This window comes from Nyctereutes procyonoides, unplaced genomic scaffold, assembly GCF_905146905.1.
Source record: "Nyctereutes procyonoides isolate TBG_1078 unplaced genomic scaffold, NYPRO_anot_genome, whole genome shotgun sequence".
Lineage (NCBI taxonomy): Eukaryota > Metazoa > Chordata > Mammalia > Carnivora > Canidae > Nyctereutes > Nyctereutes procyonoides.
In genome coordinates this window covers 11125626-11149688 of record NW_026575144.1, presented here as the reverse complement: position 1 = coordinate 11149688, position 24063 = coordinate 11125626, and the positions used below count along the sequence as shown (strand labels likewise).

Sequence of the window (24063 nt, the reverse complement as noted above, 5' to 3'; positions counted from 1 at the left end):
TACAAAGTGAACCAAGGATTAGACACAAGGACTAGAACTCTATCTTAGCTTTGAATCTGACATGCAATATGATATTAGAATGATCACGCAATTTCCCTTCTTACTCTTTGGGGTAACTTACTATACAAAAGGATTATATGATTCTCATTTGTCATTAACCACATAGAGATATTATGAGGAGAACATACTTATTGAGGTATGCTAACTATCTCAAACTATCACTTTTAAACTTGCTCAGGAAGTGCTACATTTATGTTTCTACCATCGAAGAGTACATGGATTTTATACAAAATGGAACTATCCAGAAAAAGGTTTAAAGAAAAAAAGTTCAAAGAAAACCAAAATAATAATAAAAAACCATTTTGGGATGTCTGGGTGATGCAGTTAGTTGAGTGTCGACGCTTGGTTTCAGCTCAAGTCATGATCTTAGGGTCATGGGATTGAGCCCCACGTAGGGCTCCATGCTGAGCAGGGAGTCTGCTAGTGATTCTCTCTCCCTCTCCCTCTGACCTTTCCACCCCATGCTCTCTCAAATAAATAAATAAATAAACAAATAAATAAATAAACAAGTAAACAAAAATTTTTTAAAGACATTTTTAGTCATCTCTGAATAACATGTCCTGTTCCAGGAGTTATATGTGTGACAGGGAGTATCTCTCTATATAGTTCAGGGGATCTTGGGAAAAAGCCCAAATTTCAAAAAAAAAAAAAATTCAAGTCTAAAAAGAAACCTAAATATGGGTCTGGTAGAGGACAACCACTAGGTTTAAAAAGTGTTTCCTCAATGTTATGCAATCAAAGGAAAAGAGAAATATTTTGACCAAGAAACAGGGCAAGTCTCAGAAGAGAGACAAAGGATAGTGAAGTGGTAAGAGCGGGGTTGTATCAGACAGTGTAAGCTAGTTAAGCTATCATAACAAACACCCCAAACAAAGCTCAAAAGCTTCCAACAGCAAAGATTTACTTCTTGCTCACACAGAGTGCTCACCACAGGTCACCTGTAACTCAATTTTGTGTCGTCTTCATTTCAGGATCCAGCTAAAGAAGCATCTCACATTTGAGATGAGGAAAAGGAGCTACAGCTGAAACACATACTGACTCTTGGAGCTTCTCCTGGGAGGTGATGCATATAATGTCAGCTCTCACTTCATTGGTGCCATGAGTTACACGGCCCAGCCTTGTATGAATGGGGTAAGAAGTACAACTATCCCAAAAGGAGAGCAGAAAGTACTTTGAAGAAATAATAAAATGTAGCAACGTGATGTCTGGAATCAGGCTGACTTTGGCTTTCCTTTACTAGCCATTGGCTCTTGGGTGAGTTTTTACTCTTCTAGAGTCTATTTGTTGGGGATTATAGTGCGTACTTCTTACTTATAACAAGTGAAAACAAACAAACAAACAAAACACGGAATGTGTGCCTTTTTTTTCTTCCTTTCCCCTGGGTCACCAACCCCTCCTTCTACCATTGCCTTCTTTATCCATCCTCTACCCTCCTTGCTGCTGACTTCAATGCAGTGGATTTGACAGGAGTCCCGTACAGCTTGGGGCAGGAAAGTATTTGAGATACGTATAGAGACATATTGTATTTATCTATCTATCTAGCCACTATTAAGGTAATTTGTGTGTGTGTGTGTGTGTGTGTGTGTGTTATACATGTTATAAGTTGTAAGAGTACAGGTGATTTTTCACATTTTTCTTTACATCTTTGTATTGTCTGAATTTTTTAAACAATGAGCATTCTTCTTTTACAATCAGAAAAAACAGGGCAGCCCAGGTGGCTCAGTGGCTTAAAGCCGCCTTTGGCCCAGGGCCTGATCCTGGAGACCCAGGATCGAGTCTCACATCAGGCTCCCTGCATGGAGCCTGCTTCTCCCTCTGCCTGTGTCTCTGCCTCTCTCTCTCTTTCTGTGTCTCTCATGAATAAATAAATAAAATCTTAAAAAAAAAAAAAAGAAAAAACACTAAAGCTAAAGCTAAAGTTGTTTTTTTTTTTAAAGCACATAACTAAGTAAGATCACATGTGAAATCTCCATCCTGAACTGCTAAGCAATTTTACAGCTGAAAACAAACAGCTCCGTGCTCTTTCCCCCAAAATACCTTCTAATTCAGGATATTTAAATGTGAGAACAATGTCCTGATGCAGCAATTTTATATATATATATATATATATATATATATATATATGCACAATTTTTTATATATATACACACAATTTTATATATATACACACACATATATATATATTGCTGCTTTTATTTTTTAATTTTAATTCCAACATAGTTAATATACAGTATTAAGCAATAACATTTATTATGGTAATCCTGAATGATTAATATTTTCAATATAGTTACTTTTGGTGATTATCATGAGGACTCATGGGAAAATTGTAGGGTTGGAAAGTTGTAAGGGTGAAAAGTTGTAAGCATGAAACCTGCTTCTCCTGCATTCTTCTCCATCTTTCCTAGGAGTCTTCAGAGCCCTGCAGATGTCCAGCACTGCCATCTAACACCCCTAGCCCTCCCCCAAACTACCCCCCCCAACTCCAGGACCTTCATTGCCCCTGACCCACAACTGGAATCTAAATCCCCACACCCATTAGTGAGCCTGGTTTCTGCAACATCAGGAGCAAAGCCATTCAGTGTGGCTGAATATTTTCAGAGGGCTTCAGGAAACAATTGGTTTAATCTGTCTGGATTTGTGCTTTTGTCTTTCAATTGCCAGCTCTTTTTTGATTCATTCCTCTACCCAGATTGACTATGAATGTTATTGTGTGCCATGAGTTGAATTGTGTCCCACAGAAATTCCGATATGGAAATCCTAATCTCCATTATCTCAGAATGTGACTTATTTTGGGGTTATGGTCATTGCAGATGTAATCTGTTAAATTAAAATGAAATCACAGTGTAGTAGGGTGGGCCCTTATCAAAGGTGTCTGATGTCCTTATAAAAAGGGGAAGATTGGACACAGTGACACACACACTTGGGGAGAATGCCACGTGAAAATGGGAGTTCACAGCCATAAACCAAAGAACCACCCCAAGCGAGGAGAGAGGCCTGGGACCCATCCTTCCGCAGAGGCTTAAGAGGGAGTGTGGCCCTGCTGGCATTTTGATCTCTGATTTCTAACCTGCAGAATAATGAGAGGATGCACTATGGCTGTTTTAAGCCACTCACTTGTGATCATTTGTTTCAGTAGCCCTAGCAAGAAAATATATTATGTATACTTTTGTATCCTGCCACATATTATTTCATATGTATTCACTGCATGGAATCATATCACACACACTCTGTCTCACATCATAAATATGGATATCAGGGAAAGGGAAGCAGGTCAAGTTTCTGGTACCTTCAGGAAAGTGGGGGACTATAATGAATGAGTGCCTTAAAGGTACAGTAGGTACTTTACTTACTTCATCTAAGCTCGTCCCACACCAGCCTCTCCAGGGTGAAGAAACAGGCACAGAGGCATCAGAAACTGACCCAAAGTCACAGCTCCAAAGACTTTTTGATTTCAATTCACATCTTCCCCATAACTTTAGCCAGTGAGGGACCAGACGGTTGGTGCAGGTGATCCTGGGATGGAACTCTCTAGATATCCATTTAATGTGATGGTGTGAAGTGGTCCCATCCAACGATGGCACTGCTTCTCAGCCCTACTGCAGGAGGACTCCTGTGCTCCACCTCTGCCCCGGTGCCCTTCCACACCATACTTGACTTTGACTTTCATGATAATAACCATGGCATTAGTGGATTTCTTCTACTGAACACCTACTAGGAGGTGTGTACTGCCTTGAGTTCTTCAAACACAATATCGCATTTAGTACAAAGTCATTCCATGGCAAGTGATGGAGTTTTAGGACTGTTGTCTCTAAAATGAATTTTCTTATTCCCCACATTCTACTGCCTCCACAGCATAAAGATTTCAGTAATGTCACTTTAGTAGATTTCTGCTCAATCTAGCCTCTGGACAAGATGTAGCGGTGTGTAAGTGAGGTATGGAATTGTTGAATTGCTATACTGTGTACCTGAAACTAATGTAACACTGTATGTTTGATTATATTGGAATTAAAATTTTAAAACTTGATGAAAAAAAAGTCTGGGTAAAGTCACACCGACACTTCCAGCTAGCTTCTGTCATGCCATGAGATCAGTTCACTGTTTCTGAAACCTCTTAAACATAAAATGAGAGAAGGAAGTTCCATATTAATGAGTGTAGATGGCTCTTTTCAATCAGGGACCCAGAAATATGCAAAATCCGCCCCCCCCCTTATTTGCCATACCATTGGTTGGAATGCCCCTCCTTCATGAATCACTCTGTTCCATGATTCACCATGAATTAATAGGAACTGTGCTGGAATAGTCATTTGTGGTATTGTTGTTAGAATACATTTTGGTGTTTTCACTATTCCTTTATGAAATAAATGTTTCTCATGGCCTCTTGGGTGCCAGCTACCCTGCTGGATACTGTGAATACAAAGATAAATAAGACACAGTTCTTTCTGTCAAGAAGGTCAAAGCAGAGTGTTATTTATGCATGTGAGGGATAAAGTTGGTTAAATAAAGAAAGACACCTGGTAAGTCTGTTAGCTGCAAGACACCATTGATTAATAATATAAATAAGATATAAATAAGATATAAATAAGAACAATCTAATCAAGATGAGCTAGAGTATTAGAAGGAGAATCTATAAAGACTCTGAGAAGACTCAACTGGCAGAAAAGTAAAATTAGGCACAGTCAAAACCATGCTTGCATGAAGATAGGCCAGAGATCAGGTGATAATGCCAATCATGGGTGGATAGTATCAAACAAGCCTGGAATAGGATGTCAGGTACACAAACCCCCAGGACCAGAATCCTGACTTTGCCAATGTACAGAAGCCATTTGCTGAGCAAAGGTAGGTGAGGTTTGAGGTTTTCTATCTCCTAAACTTCTTCGTTAGGATCAGGTCAATTGCAGTCACTGGTAATTATTATAGAACTGTCTTTGTGACAATCATGTTTGACGAGAATTGGTCTTAGACCTTTCTTTCTGTGGTCAAATTATAGAAAAGAGCATTTGCCTTTTTGTTGGGACATCTCCTTCCTTTTCACTTCTCCAAATTCTTCCAGTCAACTCAACTTTCCTCTTTTCTCATAGCCCTCCCTCATGTCTCTGTTGGTATGGCCCCCTACTTTGTTCTCATTTGTATTCATACTTAGGGTTGGTTTCATACACTTTCAGCACCAGTTACCTGTGCTCTCATGTTGTTCTTTATTTCTTGTCCATCAGTGGAGAGATGAACCCTCTTGTCTAATGACTGGAGCTAATGACCAATCCAAAAGATCATCCTTTTAATCAACCTTTTGGTCCATTCCCTTTCATTGCCTCCTTCCTCCTGTGAATCTCTTTTCTCATCTAACTTTCTTATTTCTTTTTTTTGTCTCTTCCTTTTCCACCCTTATCCCCTTAACTAAGCAAAGCAAACTGAAATGTTCAGAAGTTTTTGCTACCAGGTTTTACTGGCAAACAGGCTAAATATAACAACCTGGTAAAATGATAAAAATTTACAAGAATCTTCCAAAGGAATATAGCCAGGCGATTCCTGCTCTCCACTGAAATTGAAATAAAGCTAAGATTCAATCTTTTTTAGCCTCTCAGGCTAGATGTCCCCTTAAATGTGGCTTCTGGAATCCATTTATCACATCATTCTTTTACCACTCCAAATCTAGAATGCTTTCAGTAAGTCTCAGATGCTAAAAATGAAAAATTGAAGATCCCTTATTTATTTATTTATTTATTTAGTTAGTTAGTTATTAATTAAATTTTATTTATTTATTTTTAAAGTATTTTATTTATTCTTGAGAGAGAGAGAGAGAGAGAGAGAGAGAGGCAGAGACACAGGCAGAGGGAGAAGCAGGCTCCATGCAGTGAGCCTGACGCGGGACTCAATCCTGGGTCTCCAGGATCAGGCCCTGGGCTGAAGGCGGAGCTAAACAGCTGAGCCACCAGGGCTGCCCAGCCATCAGGGCTGCCCCTTTTTTTAAAATAAAATCAGAAATGGCATATATTTCTCAATGTCCCTCTGCTTTAAGTTAATGTGTGTTAATCCTTGGCACTCTACCAGCAGATAATAAGCTGCTTGAAAGTAGAAACTAGATCTTAAACATCCTTCTTAACACTTCACACATTGCTGTACATTTAAGTTTTTTCTTTCTTTCTTAACAAAACTCCTCATCGTTCATGACATCAGTTCAAACATCATCCTCTCTTCAATCTCCCCTCACTATTATTTTCCCCTTCTGAAACTCTAGGCAGAATTAACTGCCTTCTCTCTCTTCCCTCACTGGTCCATTCACATTTCAAATATGGCACTCATTCCATTCTTTTTTCATTCCACTTTTTAACATTAGTTCCATGTATATTAGGTTGGTTATAAAATGATTCCTCTCCTCCAGTTGTCTGCGAGCTCTCCTGTAGCCTGTTTTATATGTATCCACAGTCTCCAGCACAGCCTGTGAATTATGGTAGATGCCCAACAAATGCTTATCCAATGGACTGTTTTGCTTGGAATAATACAAAGAGCTATGAGCTGATGTTTGTCCTTCAGGTGCTAGAGGAAATGCTAATAAACTCAGGAATGAAGGTACCATAACTGAGCAGCTTTAACTCATACTTTATTTGGGCCCCACTGCAGAGATACCAGAATTATCATCACCATAACCACTACCACTATCCTCATGACACCCAGCAAACTCCAGAGGAGCAAGAAACATGACAGATGATAGCATGAATCCTGCCTGTTTTACCCAGATGGCTCTGAGGCCTGTATACTCAAACTGAAAGAAGCAGCTTTGGGAACCAAGGGGCCCTGTGTAACTTCCTATGATGTACATGAAGCAGAAATCACTGAAGAAATAATTTCAATTTTGATTTAATCCTGTTGGAAGATAATTTTCTTTTCTTTTTGGAAGATAATTTTCTATGGGTCCCTCATTCCTATAAGTCTGACCAACGAGATTGCTCTTTTTTTGGACAATCTTTCCAAGAATGTTTGTATAGGCAACAATCTTGGAAGCTAGAGATGCGTCTCTTTCTGGAGCAAAGTGTCCCATACTAATCACCCATTATAATGGATTTGGGCTCTCTAAGTTTGAAGTTCCTCTCCTGTGATATGACCTACTATGTGTGCAGGTGGCATCTGGCCCTCTTCATACCACCTGGTGTGAGTGGGGGATCAGGAAACTGGCACAAAAATGCTGATACTCTGACTACTGCGGTTGCTTTGAGTGGTAAATTGTTCTTCATTTCTGATGTGGGAGTCTCATGTCTTCTGCCTGCATCCATGAAATTGTGGTAAGTGAATTTGATAGCCTGTACATACGCTAAAATCTCAAACCTCTCACATTTCCTGACACTATCACCCCCAGCAGGATTTTCTTGCCTCTAATGTGCCCTGACTTGTCCCTCTGTGAGGAAGACAAACATTCATCAGTGATAAGCTGCAAATACTTGTAAAGGTAACCAATTTGAGAGGTAATAACCACACCTTCCAAACAAGCTGATGGTATGTGGTGATATTCCCATGAAAGATGTGAAATAGGGTGAATGATCCTATTGTCTAGAGCAGGTACAGTTATTTTGGAGTCTCTTTATTATATGGGACTGAAAGGGAACAGTCACATGTCCCAGTGACTGGGAAGGTCCCTGTTCCTTGAGCTGAATGTTTTCAAGCAGCATTTCTTTAACAGTGACTAAGCACTGCTCAGAAGTAGGGTATTATCTTAATGAGATTTTCCAGAGGTTTCTTGTTCTCTTGGTTTTATTCAAGCAGGCCACTATTTGCTTCTTTATTAATCTATTTCAAAAAGTATTTAAGGCAGTTTGCAAGGGTCTGTGGAATTCAATAGTGCATAACTTAAAAGAGAGAAATGGAAGGGTGGGGACATAAAATGAAACCAGAAATAAGTCTTGGAATTTATAACATAATTAAATCTACTATGTACGCACCAAATATTTGGCTCTAAGCATTCTAGCAGCTGAAGAGAAAAGTGAAACCTGATTAGTTACAAAATCTAAAGTGACTCCTAGATTAAAAGAGGGAAACATTTGCACCCCAGAAGTTGGCTTGCAAGAGGAATGGGACAGTCACTGCAGGGAAGTACAAAGCCCCATGAGGACCCTTCTCCCTTCCACAACAAAATCCTAAGCCATTAGGGACAAGCAACAACCCTATCCTTCTATCCCATCACTCTGAGCAAGGTGAAGACCCATGTGGCTGGAGAAAAAGAAAAGAGAAAAATCATAACTTTCTGGGGGGGGTGGTGGTAGGGAGATGCAGAAAACAGTCATTGGGCCAGGCTATTTGAAACTTCCTGCTGCTGGAAAAGGGGCAGGACCACTACGAAAATGCAGAGGAAATCCGGAAAGGGTTAATCAGTTGACATGACACAGCCTAGGAAAAAATCAGTGAGCCTGAAGAGTAGTCAATATGAATTATTGAAACTATAACACAAAGAGACAAGAGGAATGATTAAAGAAAAAAGAATAGAGCGTCTAAGAACTGTAGGACAATATCAAACAATCTAACATATATATATAACTGGAATTCCAGAAGGATGAGAGAGAGAGAGAGAGATTGAGAACAGAGCAAATGAATTATCTAAAGAAATAAATAAGAGAATTTTCCAAAAATAATAAAAGACATCAAACCACAAATCTAAGAAGTTCAAAGAATCCCAAGCAGGATATGAACATATAAACTTCTCTCCATTATTGCTACATCTCTCCTAATTCAAGTCCCCATCTTTACAGCCCAAACTACTCCAATAGTCTCCAGTTGGTCTCACTGCGTCCTCTCTGACCCTCTACTCTTGCTGTAAACAGCAATTAGAATGATTTTTTTAAAAAATGACTCCTCACTTTAAAGGCCTCCAGCTGTCTCCTACTGCACTTATCTGGGGCCAGGCCCTGACTCCTCTGCACCCTGCCTATCTCTCTGCTCTTACTACTTATTCATCTTTTTTTATTACACTCCAAACACAGGGGCCCATTTCTGTCCCAAACACACTGGGCATCTTCCACCTCTGGTTCTTGGTTCTTGTTTTCCCAATAAAACATGCTGCCTTCAGAACTGGGCAGGGCTGGCCACTTCTTACCCAGTTTTCAAGTCTTGCTTTTTCAACTTTCCCCACAAGTAAGTCCCCCAAGTCTTTTTTTATCACATTATTTTACTTCCATCCTAGTGGATATCAGAAATTATCTAATATCCACTAAGAAATCATCCAATATCAGAAAATATCCCATTTATTTATTTGTGTACTTGTTGATCTTCTTTCTCTTTATGTTTATGTTCTGTGGGAAGAGAACACATCCTTCTGTGGCCTAAATGTTTAGAATGGTACCTGGTATGATATAGATATTCAAGATTTACTTGTTGATTGAATAAGTAATTAATTGAACCGAAGAATAAATACCCATTAGAAGTATAAGCTCAGAAAAAAGGATTAATGTTCAAAATGCACCCTCTGCTTTTTAGTTATCCATATACTAGAGATTACTTTTAGTTACATGGGGATACCACTCAGCTGATAGGGAAAGCTAGCCATATGGTAGGTAACACATAATTTGTTAAGTGATGATAAGCCACACACTTTAAGAGGCCTCTCATTTCTGATTATTCATATTTTATTGGTTTCCTGGTTTATTACTACCACCCAGAATCGAATTGTTACCAAGGATCAAGAGATTGGACAATATTTGTACAAATATTTGCCCACTTTCATAATGCAACCTTGACCTCATTTTTATTTTATTTTATTTTATTTTAAGATTTTATTTATTTATTCATGAGAATACACAGAGGGGAAAGAGAGAGAGAGAGAGGCAGAGACACAGGCAGAGGGAGAAGCAGGCTCAATGCAGGGAGCCCAACGTGGGACTTGATCCTGGGTCACCAGGATCACACTCCAGGCTAAACCGCTGAGCCACCCGGGCTGCCCATTGACCTCATTTTTAAAAATTATCCACTGTCTGAACAGATTTTTCAAATGACATGTGACCAAGGCCCAGCCTTCTGGCAAGTGCTAATGTTCCTGTCTATGTCTGTCATTTAGACCTCTTCCATACTCTTGAGCTCACCAGCCCCACCTCACCTGTCTCTGTTCCTTCTGGACCATTCTCTACCCTCTCTCTCCTCCAAACCACTTAACCCCTCTATAGCTGCTTGGAAAATGAAGAGGCAGTGCTGCATGATCTGTTATATTCCTTCCAGACCTCAAACTCTTTCATGCTACTTCTTCTAAACAGGACATTTTGACTCCTCCTCACCCACTTCCATTTTCTGCTGCTCCATTGCAGTTAAATGAAAGAGGAATTGTGTCCCAATCTCTGTCCCTACCTTTTAGAATATTTCTTCCATTCATAATTACTTTAGATTAATTAGATGATGCTATATACACCTGTTTTTGTTCAGATACATACACAGCATTCTATCACATTTATATAGTTAATCAAAATGTACAATGAAGAACTTAAAAGGATCGCCTTTTACCAGAATCATTTCACAACTTTCTGTGCAACTATAGCAAACCCCTGTGCCTCAAGTTCCTCATCTACAAAATGAGGAGGTTGGAATTGATGATATCTGTTGGAAACAGCCTATTCTAGGATTAAAATTTTTAAATCCACAGTTTTTGCTTTGCAAGAGGAAATTCCAAGCAGGGAGGAGTGAATTCACACCCTCCTCTTTCCCTTACAATGTCATCTGCATTCTCCCTTGCTCCTTTCGGCTCCATGGTTTTGATACTTCCAACCTCCACCACTCCCTAGGCAGGCCCTTCAAAACTGGATAAGAGTGGATAAAGCACTCTCTTTATAGAACAACTAAGTAGCAAATATAAAGGAAATCCAGAGATATAAACAATTTGTTTCTCTTCAATCCCAGGAAATCAGCAGAGAGCATTTGTGTAGCATTTCCTTCTCCTGAGATGCCCACACTGGAGCCCAGAAGGGCCCAGGCAGCTTTGCACACACCTTCATCCCTCAGAGATTCTTGCTTCTCTGGACCACATGGTCTTTGAACACTGTATTGTCTCCCAACACACAGAATTTGCTAAACCCAAAGATTCTGTTTAGTGTCAGGGTAATTAAGTAAGATTCTCTGGTTCAATCTGCTCAGACTCCCTAGAGTCTACTTATTGAGTATTAGCTTCAGGCTTGAAGGGCCACCCCATTTCTCAGATGGCTTACACATCTTGTTACACTTCTTACACAGTTAGAACACAGGCCCAAAGCCTTGGGCCCCAAAAATCATCCCACCAGGGTTTCTCAAATTTTGAAGTACATACAAATCAACATGGGATCTCACTAACATGGAAATCCTGATTCAGTAAGACTATAGCAGGTCTCAAGATTCTACATTTCCAACAAGCTCCTGGCTGCTGCTGCTGCTCAGCCAACCACACTATAATCACAGGTCCTGGTCTAGAGGTCAGCATACTATTTTTCTACAGAGGACCAAATGGTAAATATCTTCAGCTTTGCAGTCTGCAGAGCTTTGCTGAAGCTACTCAACTCTTCCAACAGCCACTGTAGCCAAATGCAGCCATGGGCAATATTGTAAACAAATGAGCATGGCTCTGTTCTAGTAAAACTTTATTTACAAAAACAGATGGTGGGTGACAGTTTGTCAACCCTTTCCTTAGTCTGTCTCAGAGATGAAGATATAAGCTTCCCTCTAGAACACTCCACATTATTGACATCCACAACTCAAGTCCCATCAACATGAATCCACATGAAAGATCTCCCTCTAGAGGCTAAAAATACAATGCCTCAACCTTGAAATGACACAACAGCATATAGTGTAAAATATATTTATCCCTAGTAATGTCCTTTCTCATTCTTTAAGTTCTTTCTAAATTCTAAACCCTTCTGTCTCTATAAGCAATCTTCAAAAAGAAGGTAAAAGCGGTTCAAGTTTATGGATTTTTGTCTTCTTCTCTGAAATCCACTCTCTGTTTTCTGAATGTTTGGAGTGCTGAGGAAGGCATATATTTCAAAAGTTGTTAACATAAGGGTTCTTTCTAATAACTGTTCCGGAATTACTGACTTGCTTGGAATTAAATCCAAGCATGGGGCAGGGCTATCATCCAGCCGGCTTTGAAGGCAAGGTGATGTTAACATAGAGGGTAGTTTGAGAGGATGTGGTAAACTCTAGTTATCAGAGCAGAATCATGTTTCCAGAAGTCTGAGCAGATTAGCCATTGGTTCTTTGACAATCTGGGGCAGATGGAACAGAAGTCAGTCTACATACTTCACTTCTGAGGACTTCAGAGTTGGTAAAAGATTCTCAAAAATCCAGGCTTTCACTCAGATTATGCATATTTCCATGCCACATGCTCTGAAGACCCTGCTGCATTTCCATTCAGTAGCCCTGGGTTTAGAATCAGCAGCTAGTGCACAGCAATCAGCCATAGAGTAGTAGAACTCAGATCTCCCCAAAGGGAGACATCTTACCAGTTACTACTCTCTACTGAACTCTCTTTCCCCCCATCCAACCCCACATTAAAATGCCTTACGTGGGCCCTGAAGGCCAGTCTTTTCACAGCCCTTCAAATAAAGAGGGGTACTTGGGCAATAGCTGCTCAGATCAAACCAATTTTTGAGGGAGGGCAGATTGCCAACTAGTAGTTAAAAATATAAAAATCTAGATACTTGTAATTCTTTTTTTAAAAACAGCTCTAAAAAAAAACAGCTCTAACAATAACGTAATGAAAATAGCAAACAGTAATTACTAGAAACAAGATAATCCACCTTATTTTCATCCCCCATGGTCCTGTCTACACGAATATTTTATTATTTACATAATTTTTCTTTTGGAAGAAAATAGGCATAAACTTTATGAAAGGCAATTTGGCAACATTAAACAAATATCTTAAGGCCAAATATCTTTTCACATAGCATCTCCATATTTAGAAATTTAACCTAAGGAAATAATAAGAGTATAGGCATTGAGGGGCAGCCCGGGTGGCTCAGCAGTTTAGTGCCACCTTCAGCCCAGGGCCTGATCCTGGCGACCCGGGATTGTGTCCCACGTCGGGCTCCCTGCTCAGAGCCTGCTTCTCCCTCTGCCTGTGTCTCTGCCTCTCTTTCTCTGTGTCTCTCAGAATAAATAAATTTTTAGAATCTTTAAAAAAAAAGAGTATAGGCATTGATTTAACTAGAAAGATGTCTGTAACAACAAAAGACTCAAAACAACCTAAAATCCAGCACTGAGGTGTTAATCAAAAAAAATATTAAATTCATATGAAAGAATGGCATGCAGTCATCACAAATGACATACATTAGCTGACAGAAAAATATTTATATTGTATTATTAAAGAAAAAAACACGAAATAAACGTATGATAGAAGTCTACAAGAAAACCCTAAAACATTAGAGATTTTTTTCCTCTCCAAATTAGAATTTGGAGATATTTAATTTTTACATTTCTACATTTGTAATTCTAATTCTTTTTTTAAAGATTTTATTTATTTATTCATGAGAGACACAGAGACATAGGCAGAGGGAGAAGCAGGCACCATGCAGGGAGCCCAATGTGGGACTCGATCCCGTGACTCCAGGATCATGCCCTGAGCTGAAGGCAGATGCTTAACCGCTGAGCCACACAGCCATCCCATGTAATTCTAATTCTTAACAAGCATTTATTACCTGTGCTATAAAGTACTACCAATATTCAAATAAGTGTACTTGAGATCATAGTTTAGCTATGATTTGATTACAGATTCTGCCTTTCTTATTTATATGTTATTTCTTTTAATGGAGGAGTCTTTCTTCTGAGGCTTTAAAGGCTAAAAGCCTTTCCTTATTGCTTTTCTAAAACAAGATAGGAATAATGTGCTAAGAAGCCAAGTGCCCTTTGGCAGAACTTCAAGACAGGAGAGTAATCTGAAGCCCTGTTTTCCCTGAGATTTCTAGGCTGCATCACCTCCTTTGCTCTTGTGAAGTGATGACTCATTAAGAACAGTAATCCTAGGGTATCAATGAGAGTTTTGCTTTAATACTCTCTTATCTTCCAGAGTTTTCCAAAGATTTCTAAAAAAGGATTTATCCAGCATTTTATACCTAGTTCAGGAATCAATTTCTAACCGTTTTAATTCAGGGTTGAGCATTTGCACCCAGCAAGGGTTATGGACAAACTGATTGACATTCTGTGACATGTCATTCTAGGGAAGAGATACAGCTCACAATGATCCTCTTCCTCTGGCTTCAGGAAAATTGGAATTCCATAATCAATAGGCAAAAAGACAAAAGCTGTCCTTCTGTGTTCTATCTTTTACAACACATTATTTCTTCACATCAGAAGTTCTTTGAAATGATTAATCCATTTCCAAAAGAATAATATAAAAATGTGTTACAATAACTAACATATGGAAACAACCTAAGTGTTCATCAATAGATGAATGGATAAAGATGTGGTACACACACACACACACACACACACACACACACACACACACACAGAGAGAGGAATATTACTCAGCCATGAAAAAGAATGGGCTCTTGCCACTTTGTGACAACATGGATGGAGCTGAGGGTATTATGCTAAGTGAAATAAGTCAGACAGAGAAAGACAAATATCACATGATTTCACTTATAAGTGGAATCTAAAAAACAAAACAAACAAATAAACAAAGGAAAACCCAGACTCATACATATAAAGAACAGAGGGGTGGTTGCCAGACGGCAAGGAGCTTGGGGGTGTGTGAAGGGGATCAAGAGATACAAACCTTCTGTTGTAAAATAACTAAGTCATGGGGATATAATGTACAGCACACGGGAAAACAGTCAATAGTATTGTATTAACTTTGTATGGGGGTAGATGGTAATTAGATGTACTGTGGTCACAGGTCAGTTCACAATGTATATAAATGTTGAATCACTATGTTGTACATATGAAGCTAACAGAATATCATATGTCAGTTATACTTCAATAAGAAATTAAATACGGAAAAATGTGTTTGGCCCAAACCTAAAGGTTTTACACTGTTTTCAAAAGGTGATAATCTTGTTTTAAAATAGATTTCAGTGTCACACTGATGTCTCTTTGCTAAAGAATCAGTAATTAGATGGCAAGCTCCAGCCACACTTGGGAAGAATTAGAGCAGGGCTTTAATGAAGGCTTCTGCAGTCACAGGAGTGTTAGGGAAATGTTTATGTCCCAAATCTAGTTCTGGTAGTACCACAAGGCTTTGTCATGGCTGCTGGGATTTTTGAATGGCAGAAACAATGGAAACTTTAAGTTTTATGGAAGAGCTTAAACTGCCCTGGTGGGAGTGTGAAATTGAGTGTTCCAGTTTCTCTTTCAAAACTAGCCACCCTCAAAAAAACAAACAAAAAAACTAGCCACCCTCACAGTGGATGTCTAGACATCTGCCCACAAATTCAGACCAAACACCTCCAGCAGTGCTCCCTAGCCCCTGGTTGGGCTGCTCATAATAAGCACTCAATTGTCCTCTCTGTAGAAAAATAGGCCCTGCTGAAAGGTAACAGAAGAACTTCTATTCATTCTCAAAAAGTATCTCACAACATTCCTTCTGGATTTGGGATGATGTCTTAGTTTCCTGAAGCTGTGGCATTACGTATAAAATCGAGACACTAGATTCTCCATTGTCCTATTTCCCACAGATAACTTTCCCACTCTGTTGAGCAAATATCACATGTGCTTTCCATATTTCCTAAAAACTTTCCATTGTTGGTTGGGGATAGAAACTTTTTTTTTTTAATTTATGATAGTCACAGAGAGAGAGAGAGAGAGAGGACGAGACATAGGCAGAGGGAGAAGCAGGCTCCATGCACCGGGAGCCTGATGTGGGACTCGATCCCGGGCCTCCAGGATTGCGCCCTGGGCCAAAGGCAGGCGCCAAACCGCTGCGCCACCCAGGGATCCCGGGATAGAAATGTTCTAAAGGTGCTGTGGATACCAAAGGAAGGATGACCAATGATTTTTTCCTGCATAGTCTTGGTTCTTTAAATCATAGCTCATTATCCAACTTAACTTTTCCTGGTAAGAGTCTTAGTCTCTTCTAAGAGTGCACACTCATCTCAAATCATGCTGGTTTCCACTCTTCACTAAATCTAAAGATTTGGGTGGCAACACCTAGAATTAATTCTGGCCCTCTAGGCTGTGAAAAAGTAACAGCTTGTGAAATCTGAATGTGAACCTATGCTTCTTGTCTTGGTGCTGATCACAGCTTCTTTGCAAAAGATATCTTTATTTGTGAAATGATGTCTCTTCTGCAAATTTCCTACTCCAAGGTAGATTTCTAATGTTTTCCCCCATTTCTTTTTCTGATTTGAAAATGTTGAATTACAATAATAGCACACACATTGTAGCAGATGAAATTATATAGTAACTAAATACAACAAATCTATAATAGGAATGGTTAGTCCCTTCTCTCATCTATGCCACCCTTTTTGTCCATTTCCAGTCGGATGATTCAATGTAACCATGGCAAATTCCTTATTTTCCCATGTCTTTCCTCCTCAAGCAGAATACATAGTTCCTGTTGGGCCATTTGGAGACCTTCTGTCTATTTGTGGAGTGAGAGTTTATGAGAAAGAGGATATTGAATGATAAGTGTCCAAATTTGCTGATGTAGTTGGGGTCATAGAATAAGGGACTCTAACTTGGTCAGGCCACAATCACTGACCTCAGGTGCCAGCAAGTCCGGTTGTGTGGCTTGGCCTTTGGATAGAAAATTAAGGTGAATGTTCATGAGAAGAACTTACTCCACTCTTGCCCAGGGATCCTGAAAAAGGATGTGACCTCATTTTGAGGATTCTCCCTCCCAGTGTCAGGTACTGAGGACACATTGACAACCATGAGTTGGCGCTTAGAGGCTGTTCCATTTTCACTTGGGAGGTGCCAGCCCCAGGCAAGTCACAGGGGAAGGAGGCTTTCGGCAGCCTGCAGAGAAAAGTATGGCTTGATCTGCAGGACCACCACACTCCCACTGCCAGGAGTGGCAGCGTCTCAGCAAGAGAAAATCTCTCAGGGAATGATGCTCCCTTCCTAAAAGGCCACACACCCAAAATCTTAAATAAGGCCCATGAGGAATGATATCTTCCCTCTAGGCTGCGAGGCATTCTGGGGGTAGAAAGTGCTGGAGACTCCTTGAGAGTGTAGGCAAATCTGCTCTGAAAGCAGAGGCGAGTTCTGCTCTGTAGGAAGTAGTGTGTCCTTTCACCGAGTGCTAGGATAGAACCTTCCTATCTTCAGGGAAGATGAACCAAGTGCAGGGAGGGATCAGACATTTTCTTGCAGGTGGGTGGAACACTTGCATTTAAAAAATTTTTTTTTCTAGGGAGGAAGGGGGCCCTGGATTCCATAAATCCCGCAAAGCCCTCAGGGTAATTTATTAGACAACTTTGGGAGTGAAAAAGCCCTGCTTTTGCATTCTGGGTGCCCTTTGTGTAAAATCATCCAATCTCAGGGGAAAGGGGACCGAGTAAGTCATCTTTCTATGCCCTTCTCATGCCCAACACCCACTTCAGAGTCCCTGGATTCATTTCAGCGTCTATCGAAGGAAGGAAGGAAGGAAGGAAGGAAGGAAGGAAGGAAGGAAGGAAGGAAGGAATTCCTGCCTTCTGCCACCTCTCCGGGGGGCCCTTGTCGCACCCGCTTCTCTGCACCTGTGTCCCTGCGCCCTGCCCTGCCCAGCCTGCGCTCACCTTGTGCTGTTTCCACATGGATCCCAGCTGCTTCACCTCGTGCTTGCCGTGACGGCCCTCCTCCAGGCACAGATAGCACACCGGGGTTCGGCAGCTCACGCAGTACATGCTGTAGTTCTCCATTTCGTGTTCCGGGCACGTAGGGAACTTGCGGGCAGCGCCGCCCCCAGCAGCTCCGGCCCCTGCGCCCCCCGGGCTCTTGCAGCCACCGCCTCCGCTGGGGGCGCCCTGGGCCGCGCCTGGGGATGCTGAGGCGGCCTCGGCGGGCGCGGGCGGCGGCGGCGGCTGCACCAGGCGGTGCTTAGCGAAGGGTCCCCGGGATGGATGGCATTTGAGCTGGCAGGCAGCACAGTAGAGCACGTCGCATTGCTCGCATAGCGTGGCGGCCGGCTCAGGCGGGGTGCGGTCGCACAACTGGCAGATGGCCACTGCAGCGGCTGCGGACGCCCCATGCACGGCCCCGCGGCCCTGCTGGTACCTTTGCACGATGGCCTCGAGCAGCCGGTTGCGCTGGAAGCCGCGCAGGCCTCGGTGGTCCAGGGACGCGCTGCGGTGGCACTGCGGGCACGTGATGGAGCTTGAGGAGGACGAGGACAGCGAGGAGCAGGCGGCTCCCCGGGCCGCGGCGGCCGAGGAGCCAGGCGGTGCGGGCACCATGGGCAGCACGCGAACCCCATTGGGAGACTTGAGGCTCGGGGTGTAGGAACCGTAACCGCTGTCCGTCTCACTGTACAAGCTCAGCTTGTCCGCGTGGTCCCCGCCACCTCCCGCACCGCCGCCCAGGCCGCCAGCTGCGCCCCCGCTCCCGCCGCTGCAGGCCGGGCCAGCCGCCGGGTCTTGGTCCAGAGGAGGCGCTGCGGCGGCGGCCGCCGGTAGCCCGGAGCCGCGGGAGTGCAGGAGCGGCTGGGGCAGGTGTTGCTCGCCGTCCGGTGTCTGAACAGCGATCGTACGAGCGCAAGGAAGACAAACGTTGTGGGAACAGGGCAAGATGATGGGCTCCCGAAACAGGGAGCCGCACACGGGGCACTTCAGCTCCTCCTCCATCGCTGCACCGGCAGACCGAGCTGCTCAGGGGGGAGGTGGAACGGCCCAAGCTCCAGAGGCAGGCGGAGGGACCGAGCGTCGTTAGCACCAGAGAGACGGCAAGCGAGGGCATTACACAGGCAGGCCCACTTCGCAGCCCCGGGGCACGCCCCTCTCCTCTCCTGGGGCCACCGCCCTAGGACCACCGGGGGCAAGAGAAGGGAGGGGATCCTCACCTCCTGCCCGCGAGGCTCCTCCACCTGCGGCCAGAGTCCGGAGCCAGTCGGCTGCCCCCGCGATGGCCTGCGAGGCGCTCCAGGTGATGAATCAGCACTAGCGCCGCCGCCGGCTGCAGTGCGCGTCTCCGCTGCACACCAGGAGCAGCGGCCGGGCTGCCGTTTCTTAGCTGTCCTGCTTCAACCCGTCGGCCCCGGTGGGCAGCTGCTCGTGGGCTCCCCGTTGCCCCTGCCCCGCCCCAATCGGAGCGACCGGGAGGTGAGGCGGAGAGTGAGCAGGGCCGCTTGGCCGCGGGACTGGGTTCAGCACCGCGGGCGGCGGACAGCGCCCCGGGCTCCAGGCGGAGCCCAGCTGCGGGCGGGGACGCGGCGGCCGCCCCCCGCGGGCAGGGTCCAGGCTCCCGCTACTGCCTCCGCGGGGCCCGGCCGCTCCGAGACCTCCGCTTGCCGCCCTCCCGGGGGCCGCTGCCGCCGACCCAACGCGCCCTGGGGCTGTTCCCCCGCGGCAAGGATTGACCCGCTTCCTTGGTTCGCCGCTGCCGCTCCTGCGGCGCCTCTGACCTTGGCCGCGCGACGCTGCAGCCGGCGGGCGGAGGGCGAGGCCCGGCTGGCTCGGGGATCCCCTCCCCGCCCCCCCCCCGCCGCCGCCGCCGCCGCCGCCTCCCCGCGCGGCGTGCTGAGGAGTTGTAATTTCCAGAGCAGAGAGTAATGGGGGGCGGGAGGAGCAGGGGAGGCGTCAGCTCAGCGAATAAGGGCTTGCCTTGGCTGCTGGCGAGTCAAGGGGCAATTTCAAGGGTTTGGTAGAGAGGATCATTGTTAGTAACAATCTACTATTCGGATGGAGAGCGCATCTTGAATTTGCACAACGCCCTGCCCCGCCCCGCCCCGCCCCGCCCCTGCCATCCTCTCCCCTGCCGGCTCCCGCGCTCCCACCCATCACCATACAAGGGCACAAGGGGACCTGAAAAGCCAGTTGTTTGCAAACGGTTAGGTAGCATGGTTCGACAGTCGCTTCCGAGGTCTACGATAGAGCCAAAAATGCCAAGTCACAAAATGTCGGACAGCCTGAAGTCAAAGGGCGAGGTTTCATTTATGGATCGAAGCACAAGCCATTTTCTCTCTCGGTTTCAACCACGAGTTCTCCTCCGCGGTGGATGCGGGCGGTCCGCACAGACCGACTGAGGGCACAAGGCGGCGATTCTGGAACGAGACTCCCCGGCGAAAAGCGAGGACGCGCGGGGGTAGGCCCCTTGGCCCTTGGAACAGGGCGCCTGGGGCCCGGTCCCACCCTGCTGTGGTTGGGCTTTTGGGGCCGGTGGGAAGTCGGCGAGCAGAGGGGTTGGTTTTATGAATGGGGAAATCTCCACGCCAGCCGCAGGCTGCGCGAACAGCCTCCCACCCGCGGCGCTGGCTGTCTCCTCTGCTCGCTCTTCTGTCTCTGCTGCCGGCGAAGGTTGGTTGGGGGAGGCCGGGGGGGGGGGTGGGGGGGGCGGGTGCGGATAGGCAGAAGGAAGGGCTCGCAGCGCGGCAGGCTCTGCCTACGGAGGTGTCTCCAGGCGTGAAACAGACACAAATTAGGAAATCGTTTGTTTAAAGACGATATGAATATTGAAGTCACGCCTCCCCCGTCCTCAGATTTCCCAGGACTCCAAACAAAGACAAGACAGGCGCCACCGAGCCAGGCGTGGAGTCTCAGCGTCTGCTCGTCACCCGCTGGGGGGTTGCTCTGGCTGGCGGGTTACAGCAGGAAAAGGCTGCAGCCCTGACTACGGCTTGGGGTCGCTGGCAGGTAGACCACCGGGGGACGGGGGGGCGATGCCCCCCTGACAGTAGTCCGTAAGGCCGCCCGAACTTGAGGCTGCAGGCTCCTCTACTGAGCCGTCGCCCCACCCTGGGCAGGTTGCTTAAGCTTTCCGTCTCCCATCTCGCGGCTGTCAAATGAGTCAAATTATGTTTGCGAACTAAATGAAATAACCCTAAATACAAACTGCATAGCCTACTTCCGGCTTTAACATCCTATGACCGTTCAGTTCCATTTTGTCCACTATTGAGCAGCCTGACTCCAGTTTGTCTTAAGGTTGAAGAGCAGGCAGGCCCACCTCCTGCCAAATAGAGCCCCGCAGAGGTTAAGAGACCTGACTTGGGGATCCCTGGGTGGCGCAGCGGTTTGGCGCCTGCCTTTGGCCCAGGGCGCGATCCTGGAGACCCGGGATCGAATCCCACGTCGGGCTCCCGGTGCATGGAGCCTGCCTCTCCCTCTGCCTGTGTCTCTGCCTCTCTCTCTCTCTCTCTCTGTGACTATCATAAGTAAATAAAAATAAAAAAAAAAAGAGAGACCTGACTTGACTTCCCTTCAGCTACAGGGAGCTTAGAACAATTATTTAACCAGGTATCAAGTATCCCCAGGTGGGAGATGGTGACAAGCCTACCGAAATCTGCCTTCTATAGATAAAACCGTAATGAGGTGGATCCTGCCTGCAATGCTCTGATAAGCCTTCAAGAAAGTTGCTACAGTATCAGGTCATGAATGCCTGGCATGAGTATAGGCAGGCCTGTGATTGAATGCACTTGAAGATGCATTTCTTGTGATTTCAGCATTATCATCCCTCAGTCTAGCCCAGCGCAGCCTCCTGGTGATGGCAAAGAAAGTCATAACCTCTTACAGTTCTATTGTAAACAGCCCCCTCCTTCACCAAGCAGCCATAAACCTGAGACCCACTCTGTCATTTTTAGACCAAGGTAAACTGCCTAGCAGCATGGGGAAGACTGCTGGAGGGGTAGGTAAATCTTTTCCTGTACAGAGGACCTATAATTCCAATAACTCTGTCACTCAGGCTGAGCATGATTTTGTTTTCCTTGGAGAGGAAGCTCATCTAATACAACAGAATTGTGCACGTATGCCTTTCTCACATGCCCTCCATTCCCACCACCTCAATTCCACAACCTAAATCAGCTTAGCCTTGTACTGCTAAGGCATTGCTCTCTTGGGGGATTGGTATTCTACAGCTGCTTTGTATAAACTGAGGTTACATAGTCATTTCCAATATCTCACTGTATAGAACCATAATTAGTAACAATTATCAAACATATCTTTTATATCTATAAAAAGCCCTCTTTCTGTCCCAACTTTGCCATGTAGAAAAGTGTAGAAAAGTCTCTTATTCTCTGACCCTCAGTTTTTTGTATTCTAAGATTTAAGCATAGAATTCATTGAACTTGAAATTTCCTTTTGGTTCTAAAAGACTCTATATATTAGTTATTAATAACAATATAGCCTAAATAAAAAGGGCTCATGAAGAAATGTGATCCCAGGATTGAATACCATATCCATTTTTTTTTCAAGTCATTTGTATATTTTTAAAGTCAGGGCCATGCAGAGGGTGAAGCAGGTAAGGTTGGCAGATCTAAGATCAAGGCACTGGCAGTTCTGGTGTTTGCAGACATCATCTGCTCTTGTATCCTTACATGGAAGGGAGAGGGGAGTGAGGAGAGCAAGCTATCATCTTTCCTTCTTTTTTTTTTTTTCAAAGGATTTTATTTATTTTTTCATGAGAGACAGTGAGAGGCAGAGACACAAGGCACAGGGAAAAGCAGGCTCCATGCAGGGAGCCTGATGTGGGATTGATCCCGGGTCTCCAGGATCCCGCCCTGGGCTGAAGGCAGTGCTAAACCGCTGAGCCACCCGGGTGGCTTTCCTTCTAAGGGTGCTAATCCCACTCATGTGGATTCCACCTTCATGACCAAATTACCTCCCCAAGGTCCTGCCTTCTAATACCACCACATTTCAATACATGAATTTGGGGCAGCGGGTGGGGGGGGGGGGCGTGACACAGATGCTCAGCTCAAGGCACAATGTGGAAGCATATTCTCACATATAATTTCATTTAATCTTCACAATCTTGGGCAACCATATTTCCTCAGCCTTATGATGTACATATTTTTATGTATTGATGTGGCTGAAATCTGGAAGTATCCTACAATTGAGAGATATTTCTTCCTCTACTTACCCTGACCTTTAAAATTTCTTATTAAATTAATGTTCATCTAATAACCACTTAGAATTATGGAAATATTTTATTATTTCTATTTTATAAGCAAGGAAACTGAGATGAGGAAACTCAAGGTCTCGCAACTTGTGATGATGGACCTAGAACTGGATTGACTTCAAGCTCAGGTATTTTCTATGAAGCCACAGTTGATAATTTCCCTCTGAGCTTTGAGTGACTGATGGACAGTAGAGGGATCTCAGGAATCCAGACAAACCACGCTCTCTGTTCTCACTCAGTACTGTTGAATGTGAGGCTGTCCAGGCTATCCCCATTCTCCAGGTCAGGTGTGCCTCTAATATGTTCCTGGAAGCAGCCTGGATTATTTCTCTGTAGCAGTATCATCATCTGCCATTTTATTTACATATCTCTCTCCTCTTGACAAGAAGTTCCTCTAGGATGAAATCGTGTCTGTCTTGTTCCCTACATTGTGTTTTCTCCATCATTGCCTGGTTCCCTGTCTGTCTTTGTGGACCAACTGACTGTCTATAGGTTCAAGATTATTCATCCCCATAACCTTTCTGAAAACTGGTGAACTGGTGGGAATCTTTCTTTTGTTTTTTCTTCCCTGTGGAAGGTATCAACAGATCCACTAGGAAATTTTCTCCTTTTAAGTCTCAGATTCAAATATGTCATTTTCTTTTTGTTCTTTTTTGTGTGTGTGCGCATGCTGTTAAAGGCAACAGGCCGGGGACACCTGGGTGGCTCAGTGGTTGAGTGTCTGGTTTTGGCTTAGGTTCTGATCCCAGGGTCCTGGGATCCAGTCTTGCATCAGGCTCCTCACAGGGAGCCTGCTTCTCCCTCTGCCTATGTCTCTGCTTCTCTCTGTGTGTCTCTCATGAATAAATAAATAAAACCTTAAAAAAAGGGAAAAAAATAAAAAAAAAAAGGTAGCAGGCCCCAAATGGAGCCACTTATGCTAAGCCCCACATCACCAAACTGAGACTTAAAATTACAATTTGGCCCTCTTAGAAATGGAATCTAAAACCAGTCAATCAAGAATCGCCTGATTAGTGCTCATTAGGTAATCTGCCTAATAGACCCCTG

At 44.2% G+C, this 24063-nt stretch overlaps 1 protein-coding gene across 2 annotated transcripts in view; it reads right to left on the bottom strand.

The window, feature by feature from the left end:
* TRIM67 (tripartite motif containing 67) overlaps positions 1-18755 on the bottom strand; it is a 43130-nt gene extending 24375 nt beyond the window's left edge. Inside the window, exons 1-3 of one of the 2 annotated variants that reach the window (XM_055308887.1) lie at positions 18631-18755; positions 18003-18513; positions 17712-17939 (exon numbers count right to left, since the gene is read on the bottom strand). In XM_055308887.1, the coding sequence (XP_055164862.1) occupies positions 17712-17939; positions 18003-18513; positions 18631-18755 (864 nt within the window). Of the gene's footprint in view, positions 1-17711 lie in introns of both variants that reach the window. The other variant, XM_055308886.1, reaches the window with a different exon arrangement.
* Between the last annotated feature and the right edge of the window lie 5308 nt (positions 18756-24063).